Source organism: Podarcis muralis, chromosome 2 (genome assembly GCF_964188315.1).
Source record: "Podarcis muralis chromosome 2, rPodMur119.hap1.1, whole genome shotgun sequence".
NCBI lineage: Eukaryota > Metazoa > Chordata > Lepidosauria > Squamata > Lacertidae > Podarcis > Podarcis muralis.
Window position 1 is genome coordinate 115,702,281 of NC_135656.1, and position 25,378 is coordinate 115,727,658.

A 25,378-nucleotide genomic window follows, 5' to 3' on the forward strand; every position below is an offset into this window, starting at 1 on the left:
TCTCACCTTCATCAACACTTTACCCCAAACTGAATTATGGAAGCTGGGCATAAGAACTCAAGGAGAGCCTGCTGGGTTAGGCCAATGGCCCATGCAGTTCTCACCGTGGCCAAACAGAGGCCTGTGGGAATACGCCCACAAGCAGTAGAAATTTATTTGGCCCTAACATACTTCCCCCTGACTTGCTAGATTTCTATATGCAAGGACTGCTTTTATACAGTGGAGGTTTCAGTCAGTCACATATAAAAACGGGTGGGAAGGGGAGGGCGTGAAGGAGAAAAAGGAAACAATTTTATTTAAAAACAAAATCAAAAAAAGGAGGCAATCACATGGCTACTGGGTTCTTCAAGCGCTGGCCCAAAGGTAGCCAAAATGACAACATCCATGCACAAAGTATCAGCAGGCATAGAGGAATCCCAGCAACTTTAGAAAACCTTCCGAAAACAGGCCAAAGAGGAACACACATTTCTAGTGGCCTTGAAAAGCTGATTCTCTAATGAGACAGGAAAAGTGTGTGGGGGGGGGAGAGAGAGAGAGAGAAGTATCATAGAAGACAGCAAGATAACCATGAGCACCCTACTACAGACTGCTGCGTTTCATTACAAATCTAATTTGTAGTAGAATTATCTTTTTAGTGTTCACAGTGTTTCGCGTAAATTTCCCCAACAATCCTTGACAACTCCGCTGTAGGCAGGCGAAAGTGATCAATTTCCAAGTGCAGATACGGGATAACTATGAAGAAGGAGCAGCTGACCCACTCCGTTATGAAACTGAGGCGGTAGGACTCTGTTAAATGAACTACCAGGAAGAGGTGGTTATGAACCTGCCCTTCTCTTAAACCATTTCCTACCTTTTGAGCCCCTCTGCAGAGCAAATTCCAACACCAGGGCTAAAATATACACATACAACATATCATTTTAAGAACCCCCAAGAGCTGCAAACAGAGTATTTTAAGTAACCCCCCCAAATGCCTTTTCTTTTTAAAGAACATGACAGATGTATTAAAGCTTGAGTGCTGCTGACTAATGTTACTACGTCTAACTGATCCTAACTGGTTTCACAGTCCTGTATTTTCCAGCAACAATAACTAGGGTTTTATCTTTTTAGGGGCAGGGTTTGTGGTGCATAAGAACACAAGACAAGCCTGGTAGATCGATAGCTATGTGTTGAGGACAATCAATATTAGTGGGCAATCCATCTTTCAGGGAAGCATGTTTGCCCCTATTGATCTTTGCACTGAGAGAGCCCTTAGTAAGGTTTTGAGGAACTACCAGGGCTCTCCCAAGCCAAAAAACTAAATCAGGTACTTCCACCTGAGGCTGAAAAATATCAAGTCCTCACTTCCTGCATGCAAGTTAAGCTTTCAGACGTCCTTTTCTCTCTTGAATGGGTTTTCTCATGTGATGTGAGGCTGCCCTTCTGACTGAATCTCCTCCCGCAATCCAGACACTGGTACGGCTTCTCTCCTGTGTGGATCCGCATGTGCGTCATGAGGTTCCCCTTCTGACGGAAGCGTTTCCCACAGTGCAGACACGGATATGGATTCTCATCTGTATGGATCCTCTCATGTATGACAAGGTTGGACTTCTGAGAGAAGCTTTTCCCGCAGTGCAGACACTTGTATGGGTCCTCTTCCGTGTGGATTCTCTCGTGTGCGATGAGGTCACATTTTCGACTGAAGTTTCTCCCGCAATTGGAGCACTTAAAGGGTCTCTCTCCTGTGTGGGTCTTCCCGTGGATAATAAGATTGCACCTCTGAGAGAAACTTTTCCCACAGTCTGAGCACTTGAATGGTTTCTCACCTGTATGGATTCTCATGTGTTTCCTAAAAACTGAGCCACGAGTGAAGACCTTCTCACAGTGTGGGCACCTGTGTACATTCTCCCCTGTGTGGATTCTCTCATGCGCTGTAAGGCTCGAGCTGTGATAGAAGGTCTGGCCACAGTCTGTGCATGCATACGGCTTTTCTCTTGTGTGTATTTTTTCATGTGCCCTAAGATTTGAACTGTGGGTGAAGCTTCTCCCACAGCTGGAGCACTCGTATGGTTTCTCTCCAGTGTGGGTTCTTTCATGTACAAGAAGGTTGGTGCTCCGGCTGAAGGTTTTCCCACATTCTGAACACTTATATTTATCCTCTCCTGTATGCATTATTTGGTGTTTGTGATTTCAGCTCTGTTGGAAGCTGCCTTTGACATCAGCACATGGCTTTAGGGCACCATAATCATGATCTTTCACTTTCGTCATATCCAAACAATCCTCTGGGAGCAGCTTCACTCAAATCTTTCCCAGATCCACTTGCTCCTGAAGCTTCTTCCGTCATATTCTCACGCACCTGTCCATAACCTGCCCAGGACGAAAGGGAGAATCATAATGAGTCACATCCTGCTCTGGATGCTTATTTCTTACGAATAAATATTACCCCACATGTCAGGCTGAAGTCTTTTAAAATGGCTCGCCACAGTATGAGAACAGCCAAAAGGCAGTAGTGACACAGAAGATGAAAGGCTAGGATATAAACAACCTAAACGTTCTTGGGCAAAGAGAAGGACATGTCTGACTGCAGAAAGACAAGCAGCTCAGCACCAGGTGAGCAACAAGACAATGTCCTAAGGCTGGGGTAAGGAACCTCAGGCTCAGGAACAAAAGTGACTCTTCAAATCTCTCTGTTTGGCCCTCAGGGCCACTAAGTCACAACCCCTCCCAGAAGCCTTTCCTTCCTTGAGTGCTTTTGCCTGACTTGAATTGTTATGAAGCCTTTCGTTGCATGAAAGGAAAAGAGAGGTGTTTCTGTACGAATGGATGGATGCATTCTTTGTCCTTTCTTCTTTTGCAGCATTTGAAAACAGCACTTTTGCCTAGAGGCACAAAGAGCACAACTATTCTGAGATCTGGAACCTCTCTTCAGGGCTATTTGCCTGATATTCATATCATGTGGGCCAGAGGGAAGACTGCTTCATTTTGTTCTAAGACAGTAATGTGAACACAGCAGAAGTCAGAGTTGGGTGAAGATATATAGCATGCCAGCTTTTTTAAAATAAAGTTTCAAAGTCTTTAAGGGATTGCAGGATTTGGAACTCTAAGGGTTTTGAGTTCTGCTTGTGCTGCCTGAGAATCCTTTAGTTTTCAACGTGTTTTTTCCACGTTGCTTAATGCTATGCTGCATTTGTATGCTTAAGGTTAGGACTGCCTTTGAACCTCTTTATCATAGGCTGCCAGAGAACTCCCTGGGAACGGCATATAAATGGTGCCATAAATAAATAAATATTAAAATCGTCACCTGGGATTCTGCTCTAGGACACCTGCCTTAGGAAATGAGGTGGATGGTGACTGGGCAGAGGGATGTCTCAGTGGCAGCACCCCCTTACAGCAGAGATGGGGCACTTTTTCAGCCTGAGGGCCACAACAACAACCAGAAAAAGCCCTGCTATTTCAGGCCAGTGTCCCATCTAGTTCAGCATCCTGTTCTCAGTGTGGCCAACCAGGAAGCAGCTGGTACCACAAGCTGTTAGGAAGCTGGGATAGTAAATAATGATATGAGTAATAACTATATTGTATACTGCTGGATTGTACCCAAAACCTCTAAAGGGTTTGCAAATAATGATGATGATAACTGTCAACAAAAACAGATTAAAAAAATGCAAGCTGTTTTTAATTAAAATAAGTGTAGTTAAAGGCCGACTAAAGCATTCTAGGCATCTTGGATAGGCTTACATGAGCAGAAATGCCTTGACCAGAAATGTACTGGTATTACTATTTTACAATCATAATGGTAAAGGCACTCCTTCCCAACACACACACACACACACGGATTTACCAGGGTGAAATGCCAGATAATCGACGAAACCAGAGTATCTGAACACACAACGGATCTTTTTTCTTCCTCTTCTTCAGTCTCTCTCCCTTCTTGAGCAACCAGCTCTTAGGCTGCTGCTGTGCATTCTCTGGAACTTACTAGGCTCCCCTTTAAAACCCCTTCCTTTCCCTCCACGCTCACCTCTCCTTGCAGCCTTTTGCAATGCAAACCCTGCTAACTGCAGCTGGGGGTGGAGTGGGGAGATCTGTTAAAAGGCTCCAACGCGAACCCCCTTTTCTGCAAAGGTCGTAGAACAAGCCAACCCCGCCACCCACCTCCAGGGGGCGCGATGGGAAAAGGTATGGTAAGGAAGTGGCTTTCCTATTCAATCGTCATCTTCCTCCTTCATTCTCTCTCAAGCTCTCTGGCCTTTCTAGGAACCGGAGCTAAACTCGGTGGATTTAACCATTTGAGTAATGAATAAACTTGCAGACACTCTTCTCTGGTCGATAATCCGACCTGTTTCCTGCCGCTTTTCTTAATGCAATGAAGTCTGATGGTGGAGCAAGTTGGTAGTGCAAGATAAATTGTGACTGGGCAACCTGAATGTGTTGCTGTGCTTATATGTATACACACACACATAAAAGAGCCTGCATAGTAAAGTGCTTAAAGGTTGGACTAGGACTTGGGAGCCCAGGGTTTAAATTCCACACTCTGCCACTTACAGGGTGAGATTGGAATAGTTAGTCTGAGCCTAATAAACCTCACAGGGTTGTTGTGAAGATAAAATTGAGAGGCGGGGGGGGGGGGGACCATGCGTGCCAGCTTGAGCTCCTTAGGGCAGCTCAAGGTGGGGTAGAAATGTAAAAATAAACTTTTCCAGCTCTGCAATATCCTTCCGTGAAGCGAGATGACCAGAGCTGTACATATACGGTATTGGTATTCCAAATGCAGTCTCAGCATAGTGTTATAGGAATTATAAGTTCATATATATAGAATAAATGTTCATAAATGTACAGGGCAAATACACATGCATAAGTATAGTGTCTGAAACAGTACAGGAGAGCAATTCTGAAGCCATTTTGACTCTCCCAAATTGACCTCAAATATTTCTCTGCAAGGAGGAAGGAAATGGGAAAAGCTTTCCAATTGTCTTTGGACTATAGAGGCTTACACGTCCCTGTAAATACAGTCTGGCAAGTACAGTGGTACCTCGGGTTACATACGCTTCAGGTTACAGACTGCGCTAACCCAGAAATAGTACCTCGGGTTAAGAACTTTGCTTCAGGATGAGAACAGAAATCGTGCTCCGGCGGTGCGGTGGCAGCGGGAGGCCCCATTAGCTAAAATGGTGCTTCAGGTTAAGAACAGTTTCAGGTTAAGAACGGACCTCCGGAATGAATTAAGTACTTAACCCGAGGTACTACCTTATCTGTTAAGCTGAGAACACTATCAATATGCGTAAGAGATTCAGGAACTAAGTATTTACCATCTCAAAGGAATGGCCAGGCTACCCAGAAAAGGCAATCAGATAAGGCATTATCAGGTAGAAGCAACACACTCAATTTTCTGCTGGGGACCACCTCTTTCTGTTTCTATGATGTTTTGGGGGGTGGTCTTGAGCTGCAGGCAACTTCAAATGTCTATATAAGAGCTTGCACACCAATGTTCTGGGTTCCTCTCCTCCCCTGCATGGGGGAGTGGGGGACCCTGTTGCAACAGTTTAAGAAAGATCAGGCTTACTAGCTGCTTTGCTACTCAATACTCTCTGGTTGGCCTGTGTTATTTTCTCCTACCGACAGAGAACCTACATAAGGACTCTATACGGGCTCTTAGATACCCCATAAGGGAAAGGAAGCAGTATTTTTCTTACTACAATAGATTTGTAGAACAGCATGATGATATCAGCAGTTTTATTTTCAATTCCCTTCTTAACAATTCCCAGGGTAGAATTTGCCTTTATCACAGCTGTGGCACACACTGGGTAGATAGATGTCTTCATCAAAACTATCCACCACAACCTCAAGGTCTTGTTCCTGGCATTGCTAACTCAGTTAGTGTTGGGGTTTGTTTGGCCCAAAGTGCAGACCTTGCTTTTAAAACATGAAAAATAAAACGATCAGTTTGTATAATACAAATTGGGACAGCAACTCACAAAGATGAGCTTCCACTTGTGCACGATTTCTTCAGGGGCAAATAAATAAAAGGCAACCATACAATGTGAAAAATTTCAAGAGAGATACAATTCCAGCTATGATCTGCTTCACCTAAAGGGGGTAAATCTGCCTCTGGCAAGTACCACTTCAGATTGCAGGGGGAGGACTCATGTTCCTGAATGCATAAAAACAACAACCCTGCATATAGAAAACTAGTGTGCCTGGGCTAAAATGATTCTCATTGGCACACTAGCTTTCTAGATGCAGGGTGTTTGCTTCTTTTTAATAGTGAATTATTTGAACATATTGAGCTCCCTACTACCGTCAGAAATTGTACAGCTCAAGACACCAGTTTACTGCTGAAATAAGAACTACGAGGTTTTATTTGGGAGAATCAGGGGGGTAAATCGGGTTCAACAAAGCTTTATGTGTTCTTCACAACTGCCAGGTCTCAGTCCTCACCCATCACATATTGATATCTGAAAGACTCCTTCGCCTTAACAACACCAATTTGTAGCTCCAAAGGGACACCGCATTAGCACATTTAACGCTCAGCCGTGGTTTGCTTTAACCATGGTTTGTCTGTCCATTTGTTCCACTGCAGTCAGAGCTTCTCTGTGGTTCTCCCTCCCAAGTGGATTCTCCGATGCACACGAAGGCCTGAGCTGTGCCCGAAGTTCTTCCCGCAATCGGAGCAGCTGTACGACTTCTCTCCTTTGTGGCTTATCTCATGGGCCAGAAGGCAGGACTTCTGGATGAAGCTCCTCCCACAGTCCGAACACTTATAGGGCCTCTCCCCTGTGTGGATTCTCTCGTGGGTCAGGAGGCCCGACCTGGTCGTGAACCTTTTCCCGCAGGTGGAGCACATGTACGGCTTCTCCCCGGTGTGAGTCCTCACGTGAGCCCGGAGCGTGGAACCCTTGCCGAAGCTCCTCCCACAGTCCAAACACTTGTGGGGCCTTTCTCCCGTGTGGGTCCGCTCGTGGGCTTTCAGGTTGCAGCGGTGCTTGAAGCTCCTTCCGCAATGGCAGTGGTGGAGCCTCTGGTGACCGTTGCCCTCTTCCCACCCCAAGTCGCCTCCTTTACTGGGAAGAGCTCCATCCACGTTCCTCTCTGGCCTGATCCCCTGCTGACCCGCAGGCCTCACTCCCTCTTTGCCATGACGCGAAATCTTGCCTCTTCTCAACTCTCTTAGCTCCAGTTGTTCTGAGCTTTGCTGCTGAAGGCGATGTCCCACGGTTTCAAGTGCTCCTGGATGTGTATATATAAAAAAAGAACCTTGATGTGAAATCCTTGCTCTGGCTAAGAGTTCCCAACAGCTGCAAATCTCTGTCCTGTTCCTCAAATTTAAACATGGAATCACAGAATTGTAGAATTGGAAGGAACCCCACGGGTCATCTAGTCCAACCCCCTGCAATGCAGGAATCTCAACTAAAGCAAAAAGGTTCTCCACCCCAAAGAAGGAAAAATCTGTATCTTCACCCGTTTTCCACATTATTTTAATGTTTGTATCTAATTCTAGTCCTATCCGGAGGTAGCCATCAGGACAAGAAGACATCGTGTTGCATCCAATACTAGTCCCACCGAGAGGAGACCCATTAAATTTGCATGCAGCTTTTCCACAGAAATGTGCCCAAAGGGTCTCACAAGGCAATAAAAGCAACAACAGAGCAAGAAAACGAATCACCGTGACCTTTGTGTGTCCCCTTCTCAAGAGGTCTGGAGGGTGGCAACATGAGAATGGGCCTTTTTGGTGGTGGCTCCCCACTTGTGGAATGCTCTCCCCAGGGAGGCTTGCCTGGCACCATCATTACATAGCTTTGGGCACCAGGCAAACCCATGTCTTTTTTGCCAGGCCTTTGGTTCTTAATTATCTGTAGCCAACTTGAGCAGGCGGAATGTTTTAATCCTGTCTTTTAAAAACAGGATTGTCTTTAAGATTGTCTTTGTTTTGTTTTTTCTTTTATGCTCATTTCAATGTATGTGTTTGCCTTTTTATATATTGTAATTCACTTTCAGTTACCTAGGTTAACAAAGCAACCAATAAATTTAAATAATAATTAAAAAATAGTAGCCATGGTTGTATACCAAGACTGCAATCGCCTGTTCCATCTGCATGCTGAGGACAAGCATGAATGACTCTGGAATGAGAAAAACTACATTTTTGTGTTGCAAATGGGTCAGTGTGTATCCAGCCATTGATTTACACCTGCTAAGCCACTTTATACCAAGTGAGACTAATAGTCTACCTTAGCCCTGTATTAACTATTCCTGTGGCCATGCAGTTAAGGATGGGTTTCAGGGACAGGGAAAACCCCCAGATCCTTTTAACTGGATCTGCCAGGGATGGCAATGGGGACTTCCTTCAATTCAGCCCCTGATCTGCTCAGGCACCCATGGAGTTCTCCTCCTGCCCAGCAAATGCATCTTTCAGCCTGACACAGACCCATTTTCTCACCTGTGTGGATTCTCTCGTGTGCTGCGAGACTTGCCCTATGACAGAAGCTCCTCCCACAGTAGGTGCACTTATGCGTCTTCTCTCCCTGGGGGTTTCTCTCACTTGCCACAAGGGTTGAGCTTTCACCAAAGGTTTCCACTCGGTACTGCAATTGCCCTGGTTTCTCAAGCAGGTGGATTATGCGAATGTCTGAGCTCCACCGGGAGTCTCCTCTGAGGTCACTCTGGGCCTTTTCTCCCTTGCCATGCAGGGTGTTATTCTGGGCTATGGCCACTTGCCTCTGAGAGCCCCCTTCCGAACAAGAAAGGGTTTCGGCAAAACTCTTTGTCGTATCCTTTCCCTGCTCCTTTTCTGACTCTCGCAAAATCTGAAGACCTGTGGCCTCGTTGTGATACTGGAATATGTCGCCTCTTCCTAAGGAGCGCTTTTCTGGTGCCACCTGCACAGAACATCCATGATAAGGCTCCTTCATCTTGTTCTTGCGCATTTGCCCATCAACTACAAGAATAAGCAGAATGTGGTGCCTGTCACATTTAAAATTAAAGAAAAACTGGGTCCCCCCATTTTTCTATCCCTCCCCCAGGCCTTCTCATCTCTAGAGAGCAGATGAAGTCCCATGGCACAGGTGGAAGTCCTTGCACCAACAATATGACTTCCTTAGATACAACAACCCAATCAAATTTCCATCATTCTGATGCAACCTGAGTCTTACCACTTGTGTCCTTACCTACTTTTCTCGCTTGTTCAGTGGCCTGGCAAACCTGCCTCTGCCAGGTGTCCAAGGGCAAGACCTGGCTGGCCTCAGAGGAATCCACAGTCGTTATTATCCCCTGAGGTTGAGACATCTGAAGCTGCAATTAAAGAAAAATCAAGGCATTAGTGCTCCAAGAGAGGCAAACTCAGTACGGGGTTCCCTTGCCCTTGGTCAAGAAACTACAGGTAATGCAGAATGTTGTTAGGAGACGCCCTATTCCCCTCACAGAATTAAACGATTCCCAGAGGGTTTAACTACCAGTCCCTCTTCCCAGGGAACTCTGGGAATTGTAGCTCTGTGAGGGGAATAGGGTCTCCTAACAACTCTCAGCATCCTTAACAAACTACACTTCCCAGGATTCTTGGAGGGGAGCCATGGCTGTTTAAAGTGGTATATAGCGTGCAGGAGAGTCCTCTCTACAGCTGCTGCCAGTCATTTGTCAGCAGTACTGAGCCTGACTTGGTATATTCCTGTATTCCTGTTTCCATAGAGGAACTTTATCCCAGCTGACTCCACCATAACCCCAGAAAGCTAGCTGCAAAAATCTGATCTAAAATGCTAGTGGCAACAGTATCTCTTCAGTTCCTATGCCATTTATCTAACCATCCGAGCTGTAACTGGATTGGCACCAATCAAGTAATGCAAAAATCGGGGCAGCCACTCTCTTCTGAATCCACCTTCCAGGACCACCAGAATGACCAGCATCGAATACCCCTCACCTCTCCTTCCTGCTTCACTGTGTTTTGCTGCTGCAACAGGAAATTCTCTGCCAAGGCCACCGCCTGGGCGCAGGTTTCAGGCCTGCCTTCCCTGACCCAGCTCTCCATATCCTGGGGCAGGACGGTCAGGAACTGCTCCAGGATCAGCAACTCCAAGATCTCCTCCTTGGTGTGTCTCTCCGCTCTCAGCCACTGGCGGCAAAGTTCCCTCAGCTGGCCGTAAACGCCTCTGGGCCCCTCCACTTCCTGGTAGCAGAACTGCCTGAAGTGCTGGCGCTGCTTCTCCCTCAAAGTGGACTCCCCTTGCAAGATGGCCGCCTTCACCTTCCCGTAGTCTCCCCTGTCCTGGGCACTGAGGCTGTTGAAGGCCTGCTGGGCCTGTCCGCTGAGGGCTGGCAAGAGCAGGGTCACCCACTTGTCCAGAGGCCACCGGCAGGCTGAGGCTACTTGCTCAAAGGAGGCCAGGAAGGCCTTAGCATCCTCCCATGGGGAGGGCCCCTCTGATACCTGATGATTCCCCCATCCTGAGTGAGGGGCCTGCAACGTCTTGAGAAACTCCTGCCACTGGGCTTCCCAGCGTTCCTGAAGCTCCTCTTCTGGTTCACGTTTCACCTGCTGTGGATAGACTGTAGCTTGTGATTCTCCAGTCCCCTCGATGCATACAAGCTGTGGGGCTTTTGTTCCCCCCAGATCTGTCCACAATTTGATGTTGGAGGTGTTTTGCTCTCCCTTCTGCAATCCTGGGGTCTCTGCTGCCCCTTCATCCACAGACATGTTCACCTCCACTCTCAAGGTCTCCATTGAACTGTTCAGATGTGAGGAGGCGTTCCCAGCCTCTGGTGGGCTTTCTCTTACTCCTCACAGTCAGTCCATTAATCTCTTGCTATATTACAGTCTTCTAGGAAACTATAAGTTTCAGGGTGTTGTGGTCTCTCCGATGAAGTGCTGCAGGCTTCACCTGAAAGGGAACAATATTTATGTGAATGTTTAGTTGGGAACCACAGGCAAAGCAACTGATATTCCTGCCCTCACAAAGTGTCTGGACCTTCCTGATAAACTAGCTCTCTGGGTGCAAGGAGCTTAGAACAGACTAAACACTACTGTCCTAAGAAACAGCTTCTTTCTTATAATGTTATTTACCTATCATTTTCAAATGCAATATTACTGTTGCAAGGTGCGTCAAGCTCAACACTATTGTTGGAAAAGTGTGTTCCACACATCTGAAATAAAAGAGAGAGAGCCAGTGTGGTGTAGTGGTTAAGAGCGGTGGGCTCATAATCTGGTGAACCGGGTTTGAATCCCCACTCCTCCACATGCAGCTGCTGGGTGACCTTGGGCTAGTCACACTTCTCTGAAGTCTCTCAGCCTCACTCACCTCACAGAGTGTTTGTTGTGGGGGAGGAAGGGAAAGGAGAATGTGAGCCGCTTTGAGACTCCTTCAGGTAGTGATAAAGCGGGATATCAAATCCAAACTCTAAAACTGAGATTGACAGAATTTCAAAATGATTCTTATCCATTATTTCAGGAATCCCTACAACTGTCCGGAAAGACAGGCCAATATAAACAGCCCCAGAACTGATGGAGAAGGATGAAGGATGGGCAAATAAATCAATGGAACTGTGGCACACTTTCCATTTTATGTTATGGTATGAGCAACTTGCAGAGGCTAAATATAAATTTGAGGTATGACTGTGTTTCAGAGGAAATAAACTCTAACATGGATTATTTATTTTTAAACAATGCAAAATAAACACATCACTGGTAACGGTATTAACTGCAGATAACACAATTCAATTCCCTGACAGAGTTACAACTCCCAGAGTTTCCCAAGAAGAGGGGCTGTTTATACTAATATGGAACTGTAGCTCTGTGAGAGGAATAGGGGGCAACTCTCAGCACCCTTTAGAAACTACAGTTCCCAGGATTCTTTGGCAGAAAAAAATGATAGTTTAAAGTGATATAATCCTATTTTAAAATGTATGATGTGAATGGAGACACAGAGAAGGAAGGGTTCTTCCTCTCATCTAGACTAACTCCCTGATTAGTGAAAGACATAAAATGCAACTACAGCACAGTTTCCCCAACAGGCGGTTGCTATTACGGTAAATACCTCCCGTTAAGGTGAACACACCACCTCTCAAGGAAGAAACAGGCATTCCCTCAAATAATAGATTTCTCTTTCAGTGCAAAACTTCACTCTAATGTCTATCTAAGGTTGGCGGCAAGCAGAGGAGCCCAATCAGGAAAGCTGAAGAAAAGGTGGCAACTCAGGCTTGCCAACTCACCAGTGGGAGAAAAAACAACCACCTGCTCCTGTGTAGTTTAACATTGCGAGTGGTGTGGTACAGTTGAGGCTGAAGCTGCTGTTCCTAGGCACAGCGACAGAATCTGTGCAACGCCTGGCAACTTTATGCTAGCTTCCAGAAAGATGCTGGCTTGAGCCCACCCAGGGACAACTGTGCACAGAATTACTGCATTGCAGGGGGTCGGACTAGATGACCCACGGGATCCCTTCCAGCTCTAGAATTCTGTGATTCTATGATTTAGTGTGTACACTTGTGACATCTTTCCACTTCTGCACTAGCATGCACTTTGCAGCAGGGATTTGGGAGCGGGAAACCCCTGGGGCCCTCCAAATGCTTATTAGGACTCCAACTCCCATTAGCCCCAGCCAGCACAACCAATAGTCAGGAATGATGGGAGTTGCAGTCCAACAACATCTTGAGGACCACAGGTTCCCCCACATCGCTCTTTAGCAGGCTGTTTGGAATTGGTTTAATTTGGGAAGCTTTTAATGTTTAACAGACCACTGTATTTTAATACTTTGTTGGAAGCCGCCCAGAGTGGCTGGGGAAACACAGCCAGATGGGCAGGGTATAAATAATAAATTATTATTATTATTATTATTATTATTATTATTATTATTATTATTATTATTAGGAGAGAGGTTGAATCTTGTTGCTGCTGCCCTATTGTTCTCCCAGGATCTGGGATTGCAGCAGTAGTTTCATTGTTTTTCCAGCAATTTTGCATTCTCTATCCAACTGCAGCTTCCTCCTGCCCTCTCCCCTTTTAAGCCCCCCCCCCCCCCATTTTCACTCACCTCTCCCTCGCAGCCTTGGCACTGCTGCACACTTCTCTCCCGGCTTGGCAGCCTGTTCTCTGCAGCAAGAAGATATTCAAAAGCCAGTTTCCCTCCAGAGGGGAGAAAGAGGGGAGGGGGCAGGAAGTGGATGCCCTTTGTTTACCACAAAGAGATAGGTGCTTGAAAGGAAACAAGCCTTAAAAAAAACAAAACCCAAAGCAAGAGCCTTCATTTCCGGTTCTCCTTGGACTTCATCTGAGGAAAAGTGCAGGGCATCCTTGGCTGCAGTTCTTGTTCTTTTTTCAAAATAAATCAGGCAGGAAGGGTGAAAAAGTCTCTTTCGGGAGAGGCTAAAGAAACAGCCTCATTGCACAGCACAGTGGCATTCGCACCCACGCCATGTGGTCACAGCCACCAACTTGGACAGCTCCAAAAGGGATGATAGAAACATGGAGTTGGAAGGGGTTCCCTCGGGGTCATCTAGTCCAACCCCCCGCAATGCAGGGATCTCCACTAAAGCATATAAATTCACAGAGCGCTGAGACAAATTCGAAAGTTTCAGCTTTTAAATGCCTTGCTTAAATTTTTTCTACTCCGCCAGGCCTGTGCAGGCAAATAAGAATGCATCTTTCCCCAATGATTACAGTGGTACCTCGAGTTACAGACGCTTCAGGTTACATACGCTTCAGGTTACAGACTCTGCTAACCCAGAAATATTACCTCGGGTTAAGAACTTTGCTTCAGGATGAGAACAGAAATCGTGCTCCAGCAGCAGGAGGCACCATTAGCTAAAGTGGTACCTCAGGTTAAGAACAGTTTTAGGTTAAGAACGGACCTCCAGAACAAATTAAGTACTTAACCCGAGGTACCACTGTAATTGATTATTGCTTTCATTTTTTCATGGTTTTCACTGTATGGTTTTGTGTGTCTTTGTTGCAAACCACCTCATTATCTTTTTGAAATATGAAATAGCGATATCAGAGAGCCAGTGTTGCGTAGTGGTTAGAGCGTCAAACTAGGACCTTCGGAGACCTGGGTTCAAATCCCCACTGAACCATGAAGCTGACTGAGAGACCTTTGGCCAGCCACAGCCTTCTCTCAGCCGATCGTACCTCACAGGGTTGTTGTGGGGATCAAATGAGGAGGGGGAGAACCGTGTGGTGCCCCCTCTCCTTGAGCTCCTTGGAGAAAAAGGTGGGATATCATCAATGCAGTAAATATAAATAAATAAAATCCATTGGGTCTGCCAGTCCTCACCTGCCTGCCTTCTTAATGCATAACCAGTCCAGGGGTTGGTCCTGCCGTTCAGTCTCAGTGTTGCACTTGTGCAACTCACCAGAGAAGAGGGCCAGGGACAAAACTAGAATTAGTTGCCTCTGCCTGTCAGTGGCTTTGGCTGCTGTTTTGGCTCCCTGCTTTCTTCCCCAGGGAGCACCAGCCACTATTGCAATGGTTACTAGCTTGGGAGGGCTCTGTTCTGCCTCTGAATATCAGTTGCTGGAAATCACAGGGAGGGAGGGTTTGGTTGTTGGGCTCACGTCCAGGCTTCCCAGTGCAACATCTATCTGGCCACCGTAAGAACAGGGTGCTGGACTATGGTGGCCTATGTCCTGCTGATCCAACCAGGATTTTTCTTACGCATACACCAAATTATTTTTACCCCCCTGATTCCTGTTGAGCATGGGAAGAACGAGCAGAAAATGTCTTTTTTTTAATAAAAAAATTATTCAAAATAAAAATGACTAAGAAAATGTCAAATCTGACAGCGCTTTTCCCTATAGGGGTTTCTTGTAAAACTGCAACTGTGAGTCAGAAATGTTGCTAGAGAACCATAAAAACTGCAGCCCTTTGGGGTTTGCAGTGCATCAGATTTCTCAGGTTTCCAGGCCTTGCTAGGAATCCAAGTGGAATTGTATGGATTTAACCCTTCAACTGCTTTATGGGTGGAGGGGCTGGGCTCAATGTATCTTAGCCTCCCCCATCCCTATCGATTGTTTCAAAAAGCACATGTTGCCGCTGCATCTTAGCTATGTGAACTTGGAACAACTGGTTTGTTTTTGTTTTTGGGTTGCTGCTGTGAATGGCCTAACAATCTGTGCACTTTCCTGTATTTCATTTCCTTTGGATCTCTGCCTACTCACACACAAACTCGTGAAACTCTCTCTCTCTCTCTCTGTGTGTGTGTGTGTGTGTGTGTGTGTGAGAGAGAGAGAGAGAGAGAGAGAGAGGGAGGGAGGGAGGGAGGGAGAGAGAGAGTTTTCTCAGTTGAATATGAATGTGTGTGTGTGTGTGTGTGTGTGTGTGTGTGTGTGTGTTGATAAGAATTTAGCCAGGCAACAGGTACATTTCACACCTGGGCCTGGCTATTTGCCTGACATCTGCATCATCTAGAGATCATTGGATCCTCAGTTTTCACACACTAATACCACATCCTGTAGAATTCTATCAGATAAATTCTATCTGAACAATAAGAATGATTCCCCCCCCCCTCTGTTCAGCCTGCACAGGAGCAGTAAACAATATTATAGTTAATTGCTGTAGCTTGTCTTTATTTACCCCACCCCACTGCCCTGCCCACAGTTGTGAAGAATATTCTCATGTTATGAATGGTCCGTGTCACCATTAAGAAAAAGAGGTAGGAATAGGCAAATATATACGTGGACTGTCCCTGGATCAAGTGACTTTTCTTCTTTAAATTCTCAGTGTTCTTAACCTAGCTCAAAGTTGTCATCTGAACTAGTCAGATGTTTATCTGAGAATCAACCAGTGTCAGTCCATAATTTGAAAAAATGGCAAGCAGACATTCTGTTCTAGTGACTGTAACCTTGGTTTAAGGAGTCATTTGGCACCTAGCTTATATATCTGAGTTTCTGACAATGGTTGTCATATATATGGCATATATGCTCCCTTTTGCCCCGCTGTGGGAATCGCTTGCAGAAGACTGCAGTGCCTGGAGACAGACAGTCAAGTTGTGTATCCATAGCAATGATCAGAGGAGAAATGATGGCTGGGAGGAGTGCAAAGAAATACTATGGGTGCATCTGCAACAGCACAACTAGACGTCTTCATCTTCCCCAGCTGCAACAAAACATGTCTCTCCCATATCATCTCTAGAGCCACAACAGGAGCTGCGACCTTCCAACAGCTTGACCTCACCCTCAAAGGAGCACTCCTTCATCATCTCCCAAGATGGATGGATGCCTCTACTAAGCCTTCAGTGTGGCAGGCCTTGCCCTGTGAAACTCCCTGCTAAGTAGAGGTTCAGCAGGAATCATTTTGTCTTCTCTTAGACATCTCCTAAAAGCAGTGTTATTGATACAAAGCATTGCAATTTTCACTAACCAATATTTACTGATGTTTTTATAGCTCTTACTGTAATTTCATATGATTTACAAATAATTTTAGGAATGTGTGGTGTGCGGGTGTAAACCCAAAACACTATCCAATCGTCTTTTGATGAAGGGTAGTATAGAAATTTCAAAAATAAATGAAGTGACACAGGTTTGCCCTGTAAGAACTAGCCCTGAGGGACACTTTGTTTGCCTCTGTCAGGTTGTCCTTAAAAATCAGAGGCAACAAGACTGCTTCAGTAAATTTTCTAGAAAAGAAAATTCAGCTTGATAATGGGCATATTTATTTTTTAAAGTTTTAAACACAAGGAATAACACACATCATTTCCATATACAGCATACGGAATGCACCATTGTTGTCAGAAATTCAGGGCTGGGTAAGGGTTGAATGGGTTAAGAACATAAGAAGAGCCTTTGCTAGCTCAATATAGCCCAACATTCTATTTCCCACAGTGGCCAATCAGGCGCCTCTCACTCTTGTTCCCTCGGCAACAGGTATTCACTAACACTACCTCAGATTCTATAGAGGTACCAAAGAGCCATCATGACTGGCTAAGCCACCGACAGGCTTATCCTCCATGAATTCAACCTACCTTTTTAAAGCAGTCCAAGTTGGTGAAGAACTTAACCCTTTTGCTACTCCTGAATCTTCCAACATTCAGCTTATTTGGACGACTACAAATTCTCATATTATGAGAGAGGGAGATAACTTCTCTCTATCCACAATGTGCATAATTTTATATACCTCTACTGTGCTCCCCCCAGGGCCTTTTTTTCTAAACAAAAAAGACCCAAACATCATAACCTATCCTCATAAGGGACTTGCTCCACCCCCTTGATCACTTTCGTTTCGCTTTTCTGAACCTTTCCCATCACAGATTTGTATAACAACATTGGCAATTTTATTTTCAGTTCCTTTCCTAATGATTCCTAGCAGAGAATTTGCCTTTTTTCCACTCTAGGTTGGCATTTTCGTTGCACTTTCCACCACGACCTCAAGGTCCCATTCCTTGCCAGTCATCGACAGCTCAGATCCCATCAGTGTAAATTGATCCCAGTTTGGATCAATAATTTTCAAGCTCTTCACAGTCCCTTTCTGTTTTTAATCACCTGTAAACAATTTGGTAGGGACGCGGGTGGCGCTGTGGGTTAAACCACAGAGCCTAGGACTTGCCAATCAGAAGGTTGGCGGTTCGAATCCCTGCGACGGGGTGAGCTCCCGTTGCTCAGTCCCTGCTCCTGCCAACCTAGCAGTTCGAAAGCACGTCAAAGTGCAAGTAGATAAATAGGTACCGCTCCGGCAGGAAGGTAAACGGCGTTTCCGTGCACTGCTCTGGAAGCGGCTTAGTCATGCTGGCCACATGACCCGGAAGCTGTACGCCGGCTCCCTTGGCCAATAAAACAAGATGAGCGCCACAACCCGAGTCGGCCACGACTGGACCTAATGGTCAGGGGTCCCTTTACCTTTACCTTTTAAACAATTTGGTGTCATCAGTGAAATTTGCCACCTCCGTGCTCACCCCTAAATCCTAATAGGTTATGAAAAAAAGTTTATAAATACTCGTTGGTAGTGGCTGGCATTCAATGGGACTGGTGGGGCAGGAAGCAGGGAGCCCAACACCAGGTGCACCAGAGACAATGACTGGCCCAGCCAATTAATTCTTGCTTTGCTTTGTCCTCCTCCTTGCTGAGTTCTAGATTCACAACACTGAAACTGAGGAGGAGAGTGCTGACAGCCAGGGCTATCCACTGGACTGGCTGTAATAAGGAAGGTGGGTTGGTGACGGCTGGATGAGGGCAAACTGAGGCTGGTGGGCTCCATTTGCCTTAACTGGGCAGCCTCCATGGGTATTGTTCCCAATTCAGGTCCAGTCTGTGGCTGGGTGGATGTAAGTGCTCTCCGGCTCCTACCACCTGCATGGGCTCCTGGTGGAAGGGATCCTCACCCCCCCACCCCAAGCCAAGACAGGCAGAAAGAAGTTCATTGCACACAATTCCCTATTAAGACAAGAATACATGAATTGGGAACTTGAAAATGCTTGTTACTGTCAACGCTTCTTCCCGGTCCTACATAGTCCTATCACTAGCATGCAAGCATCTCACTGAAATTTAGTCACTTTCTTTAATATCAAAGTTCCTCTCTTGTGTGAACATTCAGCAAATTCTGTAGTCTGACTAAAGCAGACCCACTCTGTATGGGTTTAAGGGCTCCAAATATTTGGGGATTCACTGCTTTTGAAGATCAGATACTCATCTTCAGGGTTCCTCAGCATCAGCTGTCCATTGGGAGCTTCTTCCAAAGTCAGAGTACTAATGCAACTTATCTCATAGCCAAGCTCCAAATACTTGTGGCAGGAAGGCATTAACCTGTGGGCTCTCCAGGCCAACTCTGACTATTGGCTGGGGCAGAGGGAAGTCTGTAGTCTAGCACCATCTAAATGGCCACAGGTTTCCCAACCCTGCCTTACTGGCCAGGCCTCCACAGCCTGGTACCCTCTATAAGTTCTTGGATCACAACTCCCATCATCCCCAACTCTTGCCCATGGTTGCTGGGGATGAATGGAGTTTAATCTGCAGGGTGCTGGGTTGGGAAGGCTGACCTAACCCTTTAACAAAGCCTTAACATAGTAGTGAGGAACCTGTAGTCCTTTGGATGTTGCAGAACTCCAACTCCCACCACACCCAGTTGGCATGGATGATGGGATTTGTAGTTCAGCAGTATCTGCAGGGCCACAGGTTCCCCACCCCTGTCTCAACACAAATGGCTTCCCTGCGTTCTGGATTCTCTCTAGTGTCAGATTCTCTCTAGTGATGCTCCATCCGAACTCTTTTCCAATAGCCCATACGGCTGTTCTCTGATGTTTGACTCTTCTCTCCTCACATGCCCTATGTCACTGAAGCCCTCCCCACAATCAGCACTCATATGCAATTTGTTTCCGGGGTTCGTTTCCTGACACGAACTTCCACTTGCGCCACCGGCCAAACCCTTCCGACAAGCCGGCCGCTTGTAAGGGAGGACCCCGGTGTGAACTCGTTCGTGTGTCATAAGGCCTGACTTCTGACAGAAGCTCTTCCCACAGCGCCCACACCGATATGGTTTCACTCCCGTGTGGATTCGCTCGTGGGTAATGAGGTTTGAGCCGTCGGTGAAACTCTTCTGGCACACGGCACACTGATATGGTTTCACTCCAGTGTGAATCCTTTCATGGACTCTCAGGTCCGCAGAGGTCCGGAAGTTCTTCCCGCACTCGGAGCACTTATATGGCTTCTGTCCCAGGTGGATCTTTTCGTGCGTCGTCAACGTGCCCTTCTGACGGAAATTCTTCCCGCAGATTGAGCATTTGAAAGGTTTCTCTCCAATGTGGATTTTCTCGTGTGTTGTGAGGGTGCCTTTCTGGCGGAAACTTTTCCCGCAGTGCGTACACCTGTACGGTTTCTCTCCAGTGTGAATCCTCTCGTGGGCAACGAGGTTTGAGCCACTTGTAAAACTCTTCTGGCACATGGAACACCGGAAGGGCGCCTCTCCAGTGTGGATTCCCTCGTGGGCCTTGAGCTGTGCAGATTTACGGAAACTCATCCCGCATTCGGCACACTTATACGGCTTCTCTCCAGTGTGGATTCTCTCATGGACCCTGAAATTCGAGCTCCAACGGAAACTTTTTCCACAATGACAGCGGTGGATTTTGGGGTGGGCTCCAGTTTCCTCCTGATCTAAGTTACCTTCATGGACAGGAACAGCTTCATCTGAGCACTTCTCAGGTTTGGTTCTCCACTTGCTCTCCAGTCCCTCCTGACTCCCAAGGCTTCTTCCCTCTTTGCAATAACGGAAGTTGTCGTCTCCTTGCAGTGATGCATCTGCTGGTACCTCAGAATCACGCTGCTGAAGATTATCAAGTTGGTTCTCATGTACCTGCACATCACCTGCAGGAATAAACAGAGTCACATGTCTTGTATAAGTAATTGTTTATTGCATTTTAATAATGACTCCCTGACTGTGGAATGCTCTCTCCAGAAAGGCTCACCTGGTAACATCATTATTTGTCTTTAGGCACCAGGAAAAACCATTCATCTTTCCCAGGCATCTGGCCTTTAAATAATCTGTGGCCTGTTAAACCAAGGAGAGGGGGGACTGCTATTGTGTTTATTTTAGTATTATGCTGTCTGTTGTTATACTTTTTATTGAGTTTTAATAAGCTTTTATTATTGATGCTCTGTAAAATGTGTTCTTATTGTTGTACACCGCCCCAGGATCTTTTGATAACGTGGAGTGTATAAATCAAAGTAATAATCACAACAAGAGGTTACAAGGGAATAAATGGAATAAAAATTGATTTAAAAATTGTAAGCTGTCACAATTGCCAGTATAGAAGTATGTGATTTTCTGAGTCAATAACAAAAGGATGTATGGACTATTATTAAAAAGGGTTTTACAGTGGACACTCGGGTTGCGAATGTGATCCATGTGGGAGGCACGTTCGCAACCCACAGCGTTCGCAACCCACAGCGCCGCGTCTGCGCATGCGCGGGTTGCGATTCGGCGCCTCTGTGCATGCGCAAAGCGCAATTTAGCACTTCTGCGCATGTGTGAGTGCCAAAACCCAGAAGTAACCCGTTCCAGTACTTCTGGGTTCGGCGCGGTGTGCAATCTGAAAATGCGCAACCTGAAGCCTCTGTAACCCGAGGTATGACTGTATAGTCTAAATTGAAGCAATTTTTATTTCTGAAAATAAGACCTTAATCTGAACAAAATCCAAACACTTGCATAGCTAGCTTGTGGTACGCAGCAATGCTGGGAACTGAACCTGAGAACTTCTGATGTAAAGCAGAAATTCTGCCACTGAGTCATGGCCCAGATTAACAAAGCCATCAAATTCTGGACAGTCGTTAAAAAGCTCGCCTTTTTTGCTCACCAGGTAGCTCTAGAATGCTGGAGACAGGGACTCTGCTACAGAAATAGGAATGAGTCTTCACCCCCAGCGTGTTAACATCCAGCAATTAGATTACAATGAATCCTTACCAAACAAGCTTGCCTCTTCATCTTGCTCCTGTTTGAGCTCCTTGAATGACTGCCTTTCCCAGGCCTCTGGTGGTGGAACCAAGCCTGCCTCGGAGGGATTCACAGCTAGTCCCACATCCAAGGACCACAGCCCCTGAAACAGCAATGAGAAAAACCATTCAGGACGGGGGAAGATGCTCCCAGACATGCTAGTACTTCCCATCTCCTCCTCAGCTCTAGATTTCTGGACCCCAGGCAGGAGACATGGAGACACCTGCAGGGGCACAGCCAGGTGGTCTGGCCTGGGATTCATTCCTCTCCTAGGTGGGACACTGTGGCACAAAGCAGAAGAAGCTGGTGCTGCTCTTAGCTCTTGTTACAATAATCTCTCTCCTTCCCTCTCTTGCTAAATCAGAGAGGATGGGTGTCTTTTCTGGGACAGTGACACACTTCAGACAACAGGGGACCACAGAATTGTTGACCGTCAAAAAATACAAATGTTAAAGTATCAGCTCTCTCCTGAATCCACATTCCAGGACCCTCATCAAACTCCTCTCACCTCTCCTTCCTGTTTCACTGTGTTCTGCTGTAGCAGGAAATTCTCTGCCAGAACCACCGCCTGGGCGCAGGTCTCTGGGCCCTTCTCCCTCACCCAGCTCTCCATATCCTGAGGCAGGATGGTCAGGAACTGCTCCAGGATCAGCAACTCCAAGATCTCCTCCTTGGTGTGTCTCTCCGCTCTCAGCCACTGGCGGCAAAGTTCCCTCAGCCGGCCGTAAACGCCTCTGGGCCCCTCCACTTCCTGGTAGCAGAACTGCCTGAAGTGCTGGCGCTGCTTCTCCCTCAAAGTGGACTCCCCTTGCAAGATGGCCACCTTCACCTTCTTGTAGTCTCCCCTGTCCTGGGCACTGAGGCTGTTGAAGGCCTGCTGAGCCTCTCCGCTGAGGGCTGGCAAGAGCAGGGTCACCCACTTGTCCAGAGGCCACCGGCAGGCTGAGGCTACTTGCTCAAAGGAGGCCAGGAAGGCCTTAGCATCCTCCCATGGGGAGGGCCCCTCTGATACCTGATGATTCCCCCATCCTGAGTGAGGGGCCTGCAACGTCTTGAGGAACTCCTGCCACTGGGCTTCCCAGCGTTCCTGAAGCTCCTCTTCTGGTTCACGTTTCACCTGACATGGATAGACCATAGCTTGTGATTCTCCAATCCCCTTGATGCATACAAGCTGTGGGGCTTTTGTTCCCCCCAGATCTGTCCACAATTTGACGTTGGGGGTGTTTTGCTCTCCCTTCTGCAATCCTGGGGCCTTTGCTGCCCCTTCATCCACAGACATGTTCACCTCCACTCTCAAGGTCTCCATTGAACTGTTCAAATGTCAGGAAGAACACCCAGCCTCCGAAGAGCTTTCTTCATCTAAAGTCACTCCTCAAGGTCCATGAATCTCTCTGTAAATTAGTCCTCCAGGAAAGCATAGAAGACCGAAGGTGTTGCAGACAGGTCAAAGGAGTTTTGAGGGAGGTGGGAGGAAGAGAAATAGATGCACAAGAGAATATCCTTTTTGCAAGTTGCCTTGCATTCACCTTTCTGAGAACAGCGACTAATTGTTAATTATAATAATGTTCAGAAATGAGCTTTCCACCTCACTCAGAACAATCAATTTTAATGCAGCCACAGTCCAGACGTTCCTGGTTTCTAGAATTGCAAATTCCAGGGAATCGCCAGCAGTGAGTCTTTTTGTGTGGTGATGGATAGGCTCAGAATTCTTTGATTTGAAGCATAGGTCTTTTTCACACTTGGCTCCAGTGAGTGGGTCTTGGGGAATCTAGTGGGGGGAAACAAAGGAGGTCTCATAAGCCTCAAGCGAATCCATCTCTGCTGTATAGCAACCTCCCAAAGTATATAACTGTGTCACCTCTTCACTTTTCCGTAATCACCCCTTTGGACATGTTTGCTTTAAGATTTGTTTTGATGTATTATAGTTGTTTGATATATTATAGTATTGTTTGATGTATTATAGTATTTTAATATTTTTTTTGGAAGCCGCCCAGAGTGGCTGGGGAGGCCCAGCCAGATGGGCGGGGTATAAATAATAAAATTATTATTATTATTATATAAGATTTGGAAGGGGAGATAAACTGGGAAGTGCAGGGCAGCTCAATGGTATATGCAGAAGGTCCCAGGTTCCGTCTCCAGGTACTGCTGGGAGAGGTCTTTTGTCTGAAACCCTGGAGAGCTGCTGCCAGTCAGTGTGGACTATACTGAGATAGTAGGGGTAATTTTCTAACTCTATAAAAGGCAGAGCCCTGTGTTCTTCAGCTTGGTGGTGTGGGGATCAGCTTACATGCATAAGGTCCCAAGTACAACCTCTGACATCCCTAGGTAGGGCTGCCTGAGAGCATGGACAGCTGCTTCCAGTCAGTGTGGACAACACAAAGGTAGATGGACCAACGTTTCTAAGAGCAGGCTGTAGCTCAACAGTAGAGCATCTGCTTTTCATGCAATCCCAGGTTCAATCCCGGGAGTCTCCAGGCAGGGCAGAGAAAGCTGCTGTCTGAACCTCTGGAGACCCACTGGAGAGTAGACAACATTGGGTTTCCTCAGCCCTGCCTCGGTCCACCCTGCCCCTCCTGCAGTTTTATTCCCTCCCTGATCTTGCTGCCACTGCCTCGCTCCTTCATAACAACAATGTCCCCCTTTAAATTCACCTTTCCCTGCAGACTTGACAGCTGCACTTATCCTCCTGGCTGAAGAGATCTGCTCCTTGCAGCTCCCCTGTGTCTTCCTCCAAGCTTTAAAAAGAGAAGTAATTGAAAAGGCAGTTTGCCACCAGAGGTGAGGCGGGGGGTGTCAATTCGGGGGTTGAGTGATGTGGGTGGTTGGGCAGGAAGTGAATTCTCAGATACTGTAATCTATTCACTGAAAAAAAAAAAAAAAAAATGCACTGGGGAAAACCCAAGAGTTCCACCCAACCTTCATTTCAGGTTCCCAAGCAGAGCCCTCCATTTGAGGGTGGCTAAAAGGGGTGGCACCGGTTGAATTTCTGCCTGTCATTCACCGCCGGGTCAACGCGTTATCCCCACACATCCCAGTGTGTTTTGCACTCAATTTCCTTATTGTAAAAATATCTGCCGGGGGGTGAGTGGGATTGTTGCTGAACAGCGCCAAACCCAACTTTAATTGTGCATCTTGAATTTGCAAGTGTGTAATTGAATTTCCCCCTCCACACACTGCAAAATATTCGCAGTCTGGAAACAGCTTCAGGTGAAGATGCAATGAGTGCTTAATGGGCATCTGCAGGGATTTTGGGGGGTGGAAGCAGTACTGAAAAGGGGAATCCGGCCAATTTCTCACCCCACAAAATGAGAACAGTGCCCGTACATTTTGCCTCGTATCTCAGGTTCCACTTAATTTTATTTTGCGTGTGTTTAGAGAGCGAGATGATTGCAGAGCCAAAGCGCCGCAGCGGCACGTTCTTCGCACGGGTTCCTAAGCAATCGGAATTGCTACTTGGAAAACATGGAAACTGTAGCCCTTAGTGTTTTAAACTACATTCCCGCGGCTTTGCATCGTGGTCTCTCCAGGAATCGGAAAGGAACTCGGTGGTTTTAACCTTTAGGTACGCGTGTCTGTGTTTGTGTATCCCTAAAATGGAAGGGTGGTGGGATCTAAACTCAATAAAATAAGCCAATACTTTGAGGTGGGGGCTCTTCCACCATCTTCAGTCCCTCCTGGGGTTGATGCGACTCCTCTCCCACTTTCTGGGACAGTCGCCTTCACAGCCCACAGGGACTCTTTGCAGAAGGCGCCCCCCCTAGTGGAACCTAGGCGAATGGCATCCCAATACGCACGCGCACCTGCCATGGAGACGCGCTTTCCACCGTCTAGTGTCGGAGGGGAGAGCTCTGTCGTTTTAACCCTTTAGGCTCTCGATAGCCTATGGCGCGATACATTGGCAACCGGGGGAGAAGAAGGGGAAGGACGCCCAGACAGAGAGAAGCGGGAGGGAGGCTCGCGGGGAGCAAAGAGGACGCGCTTCGCTGCAGCGGCTCGATCTTATGATTTTAAAGAAA

General features: G+C 46.7%; 1 protein-coding gene across 1 annotated transcript; it reads right to left on the reverse strand.

The window, feature by feature from the left end:
- Window positions 1-269: 269 nt before the first annotated feature.
- LOC114592189 (uncharacterized) lies at window positions 270-24,220 on the reverse strand. Its single transcript, XM_077923567.1, has 10 exons — window positions 24,014-24,220; window positions 21,871-23,130; window positions 21,333-21,465; window positions 19,115-20,236; window positions 9,881-10,734; window positions 9,135-9,258; window positions 8,408-8,905; window positions 6,556-7,200; window positions 2,333-2,343; window positions 270-2,166 (listed from the first exon to the last, which is right to left on the reverse strand). Exons 2-10 carry the CDS (start codon window positions 22,666-22,668, stop codon window positions 1,330-1,332), a joined length of 5,022 nt encoding a protein of 1,673 aa, XP_077779693.1. The 5' UTR covers window positions 22,669-23,130; window positions 24,014-24,220; the 3' UTR covers window positions 270-1,329.
- Window positions 24,221-25,378: the final 1,158 nt, after the last annotated feature.

Excerpts from the sequence above, each read along its gene's own strand:
- LOC114592189 (XM_077923567.1), bottom strand. The coding sequence starts at position 22,668 with ATGGAGACCTTGAGAGTGGAGGTGAACATGTCTGTGGATGAAGGGGCA. Across the intron at positions 21,466-21,870 it reads CAGTGAAACAGGAAGGAGAG|GGGCTGTGGTCCTTGGATGT; the intron begins GTGAGAGGAGTT and ends TTGCTGTTTCAG. Across the intron at positions 20,237-21,332 it reads TGAAGAGGCAAGCTTGTTTG|GTGATGTGCAGGTACATGAG; the intron begins GTAAGGATTCAT and ends TTATTCCTGCAG.